This window comes from Pituophis catenifer, unplaced genomic scaffold (assembly GCF_029215685.1).
Source record: "Pituophis catenifer annectens isolate HBS135680 unplaced genomic scaffold, rPitCat1.0.hap2 SCAF_1, whole genome shotgun sequence".
NCBI classification, from domain to species: Eukaryota; Metazoa; Chordata; class Lepidosauria; order Squamata; family Colubridae; genus Pituophis; species Pituophis catenifer.
This window is the reverse complement of record NW_027256881.1, coordinates 51,277,234-51,283,667: the sequence shown is the minus strand read 5'-3', so window position 1 is coordinate 51,283,667 and position 6,434 is coordinate 51,277,234. Positions and strand designations below refer to the sequence as shown.

The following is a 6,434-nucleotide window of genomic DNA, read 5'->3' as shown; positions in this document are numbered from 1 at the left end:
TGTTACATTTTACAACTAACGTATATTCAAGTTACACTGCTAAATTTTTTTAAAAAAAAATCTTTTCCTGAAAAAGCTCAAAATTTGGAATTTATCTGAACAGTAGAGAAGAGAGAAAAGAGAAAAGGAAATCTGATCTGAGAGCATTATCAACTGTCTTTTATTTGAATGGCAAAAGCATTCTTTACTGATGAATCAGATTTCAGTTGGTTAAAATAATCTGTAATATAAAGCTAATTTCTAATAGAAAATGCAGCCATTCTCAATACTCTTAGAAATAATAGAATGACAACTCCCAGAAATCTACCTTATGGCAAACCTGGAAGACTTTAAGCAAATACTATAGTATTGCATAAAAAGTTACAGCTAATATATTGAGATTATTTGGCAATTGCTTTGTTTTTTCAATACTCTCCGTTAGCAGCTTCACAATAAGTACAAGATGTATAGTAAGCCCTTGTTAAATATGTTCCATGTTCATTCCCAAGAGAACTTTTCACCATTTTTTCATTGCTTTCTCATATGGTAGTAAAGCACAACCACTGTGGAAGAGAAGGAAAAACATGCTATAAGCATCCTGAAACAAATATATGGCAATTTAGATATATATATTTTTTTCAAAAATAAAATTCTTTGTAGAAAAAGGCTTGAGTCAACTAAGCAAACTTGACTCTCTTACAAATTCAAGATAAATTTGACTAGCACTGCTTTACGGGGAGAATTAAGTACTTTTCTGCCTGGATCTGTAGACAATACAATAGTCAGAAAACCTCTACATTTCATAAAAGCCCCAAATCCTACATATGAATTCCTCTGATTTATACTTACAAATGCTGATGTTTTGCAGATTTTATACCATAGGTTAGCAATCTCTCATAATGCTTTCCTACTGGCTAGACTAGAAGGACTGATGGGGTTGAAGTTTTAAACATATATAGAGGATGCTAGGTTGCCTCCCCTTGCTAGGTAACATCCTAGTGTTAGTTTCTTAATCTATGAAAACTCTGAACATGGCTCGGGAGGGATCCTGAGTACATTTTTTGACAGAGCAGTAACTTTCTGGTACAAAATGTTTGAGGAATGCAGCTAATAGCTGCACAATTAAGTTGCTCTCGAACTGATTTATATTATCTGCTTCATTCTTTGTCATCTACTCTTTTGTGTTCAAGTAGAATATATATCTTAATACTACATAATGAATTTTAAAAAATCTGCAATGTATTGGGTTATGCATATTTTCAAGTTAAATTAAGAATTCACAAGATATATCCATGCTATTTAATGCTGTCATTCCCTCCCCGACTCTGCTGAAATGCTGCATTGTTCTCTGGTGCATTTATGAACAAGACTGTGCTTAAATAGCAACCACGAAAACAAATTCATGGTTCTGCTTTTAGGGCTGCAGAGGGGCTGAGTTGTTTCTATATCTGCCAAAACATTTTTTTATCAAGAAAAGTATGTGAAAGATTAATGAACTAGTTTGACTTATGGAGGATGGAGTGTAGTTCAGAATTATTTTAATACATGCAATGAGTTGTATATTAATATTTACTTAACATAATTAAAACCTGTAAGCATTATCAGTTTATGGAGTCTATGTAGGCAAGCACAGAAAAAACATGAGTTTTTATGAGTTTCTTCTGCTACAAGGCTTAATTATGGCAGCCTGCTCTCCTGAGGCATAGCCTGTCATATGTCAGCCACAGCTGCATGGAAACTGCTATCTTAGTGTTTTTCAAAATTTCCTGTCCTGTGTTTTTAGTCCCTAGCAACTTTAATGAGCAAATAAAAGAAATGTTGCATATCTATGAACTAGTTATTTAGTTAATAGAAGATTTCCAGTGCCTCATTTATAAACAATATGCATACTCAAGGTTGTTTTAAACCAGCAAACACAAAAAGGAGCTTTTCCTCCAAAGTGACTTTGTGTCATTAGATTTTGATAGGCTTGCTAACTTACAGTGACAAGATTCATCTGTATTGTTCCTGTTTTCTCAGTATCCAGTTTCTTAAATATCTCTACAAGGGGATAAAAAAATGAGTTTGAATTAATAAAGTTCATTAGTTTCTCACAGGAAAGAAAAAAGCAGCAAAAACTATTTCATCAAGAGAAACAAGGGAGAAAATTACTACTCTTAGCTATTAGACCTGCCCCTAAAAGTCTGTAATTAAACTAAGATGTGTAATTATGGGAATGTAAAGCATTGTTCAATTTCATAAATAATTACAACCTGTTAGTTAAAGCTAGGAAGTCAGTTTATTTATTTTCACAAAGTGCTCTTTATATTTTAAGAATTGTGCATGCACTTTATTACTACAAATCTTGTTGCAAGGAAGCAGTTCATATTGCCTATCTGGAACTCAGTAAAGGTAAAAACTAAACAAAAGCATTATTTTAAATTCACCATCCTAAATTAAAGATACTCACTGAACAAAGTCTCCAGTCGAATCAAGCACCTAACGAAGTTATCAAAATCAATGATCAGCTGCTCATCAGCAAAACGGGCCACAATGACTTGATGCAATTGGCAATCCAATTTAAATCCTGAAATACAAGCAAAACTAATTGCTACAGATGCATCCTTGGTGCAGCTGAATACAAAGCAAGAAGGAGTTTCGATATTGCTAAAAACCTTTCCCAAGTGTAAGGTTTTCCAGCCTTATCAAATTAGGTATCCTCCAATTGCATGGATTATGCTTCCTGTCATTCTTAGGGTACCCACTGGCATGGTGGGAGGTGTGCAGGTGATAAAAGAACAATCTGGAGGACATCCGGTTGGGGAAAACTGGACTATGTTATTCTACCTATGGGGTATTGCAACTTTTCAGGACCACGTCTGGAAGCAGCTACGATGAGGGAGGCTATAATGTATTGGGTCTTAATCATTAGTCTTTGGTGATCTCTACTTTTGATCTGAAAGTACCTGCTTGCTCCAAGGCTTTCCGCATCTCATAGGAGTTCATGGTGCCAGAATGATCTACATCCATATCCCGATAAATTTTCTATAGAATGTAGAAAAAAAGGACATTTTTCCCTATTAAAAATACTGCATTATCTAAAGGAAAAGAAAACATATGCAGATAGCCCCTTTTATTTCCTCATCATTCATGCACATTTCTTCTCTTGATAAAATTAAAATAAGTGTTCTTTTTCTTCTGGAGAATCAGTCTTGGGCCCTATAAGTTTGATGGAATAATATTTAGTACACTGCTCAAAAAAATAAAGAGAACACAAGCAGAAGACATCCGAGATCTGAATGAATGAAATAGCCTTATTAAATACTTTGTTCGTTACATACAGTAGTTTTGTGTTCCCTTTAGTTGTTTGAGCAGTGTATAAACTACTGTATGTAAAGAACAAAGTATTTAATAAGGTTATTTCATTCATTCAGATCTCGGATGTCTTCTGCTTGTGTTCCCTTTATTTTTTTGAGCAGTATATTTCTCAACCCTGGCAACCTGAAGATATGTGGACTTCAACTCCCAGAATTCCCCAGCAAATGAACAAGTTGCACTTTCTACTATAAAAGCCAATGCTACTTAAGTTTATTATTTATTTATTTATTTATTTATTTATTTATTTATTTATTATTTATTATTTATTTATTTATTTATTTATTTATTTATTTATTTATTTATTGGTTCGATTTATATGCTGCCCTTCTCCGGAGACTCAGGGCGACTTACAATGCGTTAAGCAATAGCCTTCATACTTTGTATATACCTGCCCCCCCCCAAGCGGTGTTCTTTTTTATACAAAGTCAGCTTATTGCCCCCACAATCCAGGTCCTCATTTTACCTACCTCGAAAGGATGGAAGGCTGAGTCAACCTTGAGCCTGGTGAGATTTGAACTTGCAGTAATTGCAGGCAGCTGGTGCTATTTAATAGCACTTTAGTCTGCTGCGCCACCAAGGCTCATGCACTGTTTTATGCACTCAGAGCAACAATGTATCTTGCTTGATATTAATGACACTATTGGTACCAGGAAACTCATCCAAGCTACACGATCCAAGTTGCTAGAGTAGATTTTAAGCAATCAAAATTACCCACATTAGTTTATTTAAAGGTCCACTTTTACCTGGTATTTCTGAATCTTTGTCCAAAGTATGTGGAATTCTTTCAGCCCTAGTTTACCACTTCCATCAGTCTGTTTTGGTTAAAGAAATTTCCAATTTAAACAGAAAAAAAATCCCAAATTCTCTCACTGTAGGTACAAGGGTGTTAAACTGGCAGCCCACGGACCAGATGCATCACATGCAGGCCACGCTCACCCCAGCTCCGTGAAGGGAAAAACGTCACAATACATCATGTGACGGCAATGTGATGCCGCGAGTTTGACATCCGTGCTGTAGGAGCTTTCTTTGGCTATAATTCTCCCACTTCAGTCTACAGAGCAGAATCTTAGTTGCTCCAAATTTGCTACTTTCTACTAAACACTTGCTACTTTTGTAGAAATAAACCTATTCTTAGGCATGTGATAAGACACCTTTTTATGTAACCATTTTGTTACTTTCTATATTTGAGGGGTGAGCAACTTGGAGTGGAGGGTACATAGTGGATAAGGATGTATTAAATGTGCAGCTAGAGTTGGGGTGCTCTTTGTATTTGTGCATTGGTATTTTTGTATTTTGAATTTGTATTTTTGCATCAGGTATTCAGATTTGAAGTTACAACTATTTTTTACAGAAGTCATTAAGGAAATTCATTTTCCCCAACAGGCATTTTTTACCAGAAACTGGAAGTTAATGCCAGAAACCCACAACAAATTATAAATTACAGTCATATAACTGCGGGAAGCTGCAAATGATCTAGTTGCCAAGTGCCCAAAATGCAATCATATGGCTGTGGGGTGTGTACAACTCTTTTAAGTCTGAAAACAGTTTCCAAGTAGCTCTGAGCAGGTCCATTGTAACTTCAAACAATTGTTAAGCAACCAATTGTAAGTCACGGACTATCTGAATAATGTAATTGATCTGTTTTGTCTTATATTATTATTTCATTGCATGTTTACCCAACATCATGTATATTCATAATGTTATAGAATGTCAATGCTTCTATAAGGAGCATTAATCTAACATTTGACATTGGAGAAGGACAGGGAGGGGAAAAAACAATTATAGTAGGGTAAAAATGCAAGAAAAAGGGGCTGTATGGATTTATGCTTGGAAAAGAAGAATTAAGTCAGTTTTTCCTAACTTGATACTTCCAGATTTGTTGAGACTGCAGATTCAAAAATTTCCAACACGGACAGCCAAATCCTGCATAAATAAATAAACCTGGGCAGTTATACATTTGTTTCAGGAAGATGTTCCCGAACGAAGCAAGTGGAGTAATTAGAGGCAGAAGATCTTGGGTAGCTGAAGTAGAATTGTAGGACAGAAAAACTGCAGGCTGGGGTGTGCGTCAGAACAATACAATGGAACTCCAGAAACAATTTTGATTATATTAAGTATGCCAAATTTGGGCTTCAAAGTCCAGACCACTAATAAATGGTGGCCTGTTACAATTTTCTGTATTTTGTTACTGCCATTTAGTGATAATTTTTCAGCCCAGGTAGGGTTTACCTGATTTAAGCTTTGTATGTGGCATAGGCAAAAATATTCTTTGCACATATGAATAAAGGCAGAGGTATAGTAACTAGTTGCATCCTCCTCTGTTTATGAACGTACAAAGAATGAATGAGGATCATACTCATGTTCCATATAGCTTAGCACTATTATTTTGTTTGTCTCCAATCTCTTAGCCTAAAATCTCCTTCTAGCCTTGCTACCAAATGTTTTTTTTAAAATGTACATGCTAGCTATAGATATGTCACCCTTCAATTTAAATACTTATTACATGTACATCCTGCCACAATCTGGACTGAATCTTGGCAGTTCAATGTGGAACATCCTGCTACTCAGTATGCCCTTTTCAGACAAACACTTCCTGGTAAAATAAAACAGCTATGATTGGCATGTTTCCATCTATTTACCCAAGGGATGAGATGCAGCATACATCTATTAAATACAGAAGAATTTAACTATGAGAAGGATTTCATTAACCAGGACACTCAAAAAGCGCCCTATAAACTTTTGACCATTCTCTTACCAGGTTCATATTCATCATACTGCTTTAATGACCATTCATAATTTTGCTGCCCCCACTTTTCCCTACTAGAGCCTTAAACAGAAAATGTACAACATACACTGAAGGATACATCTAATAGATCAACCATGATTTTGCAAGTTTCAATACTAAAGCCATCAGATTTAATATCTTGACCTGCAAAGAAAAACAGCAAATTTGTTACACACAGAAATCTTCCTAAACCTTTAAAATCTTTCACTAGTCCTGCAATTATTCTATTCATCTAGTTCTATTTCATTTTTTAAAAAAAGCTAATTTTAAGCACTGGTAACTTCCTTCCCTTGCCCATGCTGCAGGTTCTATT

At 35.2% G+C, this 6,434-nt stretch overlaps 1 protein-coding gene across 1 annotated transcript in view; it reads right to left on the bottom strand.

Annotated features, from left to right (window-relative positions):
- Positions 1–453: 453 nt before the first annotated feature.
- The window catches only part of CAPN2 (calpain 2), a 47,109-nt gene continuing 41,128 nt past the window's right edge, over positions 454–6,434 (bottom strand). The window contains exons 16-21 of the mRNA XM_070949339.1: positions 6,201–6,265; positions 4,080–4,148; positions 2,925–3,003; positions 2,429–2,545; positions 1,961–2,019; positions 454–542 (exon numbers count right to left, since the gene is read on the bottom strand). Coding sequence (XP_070805440.1) covers positions 519–542; positions 1,961–2,019; positions 2,429–2,545; positions 2,925–3,003; positions 4,080–4,148; positions 6,201–6,265 — 413 coding nt within the window. The 3' untranslated portion in view covers positions 454–518. The remainder of the gene's footprint in view (positions 543–1,960; positions 2,020–2,428; positions 2,546–2,924; positions 3,004–4,079; positions 4,149–6,200; positions 6,266–6,434) is intronic.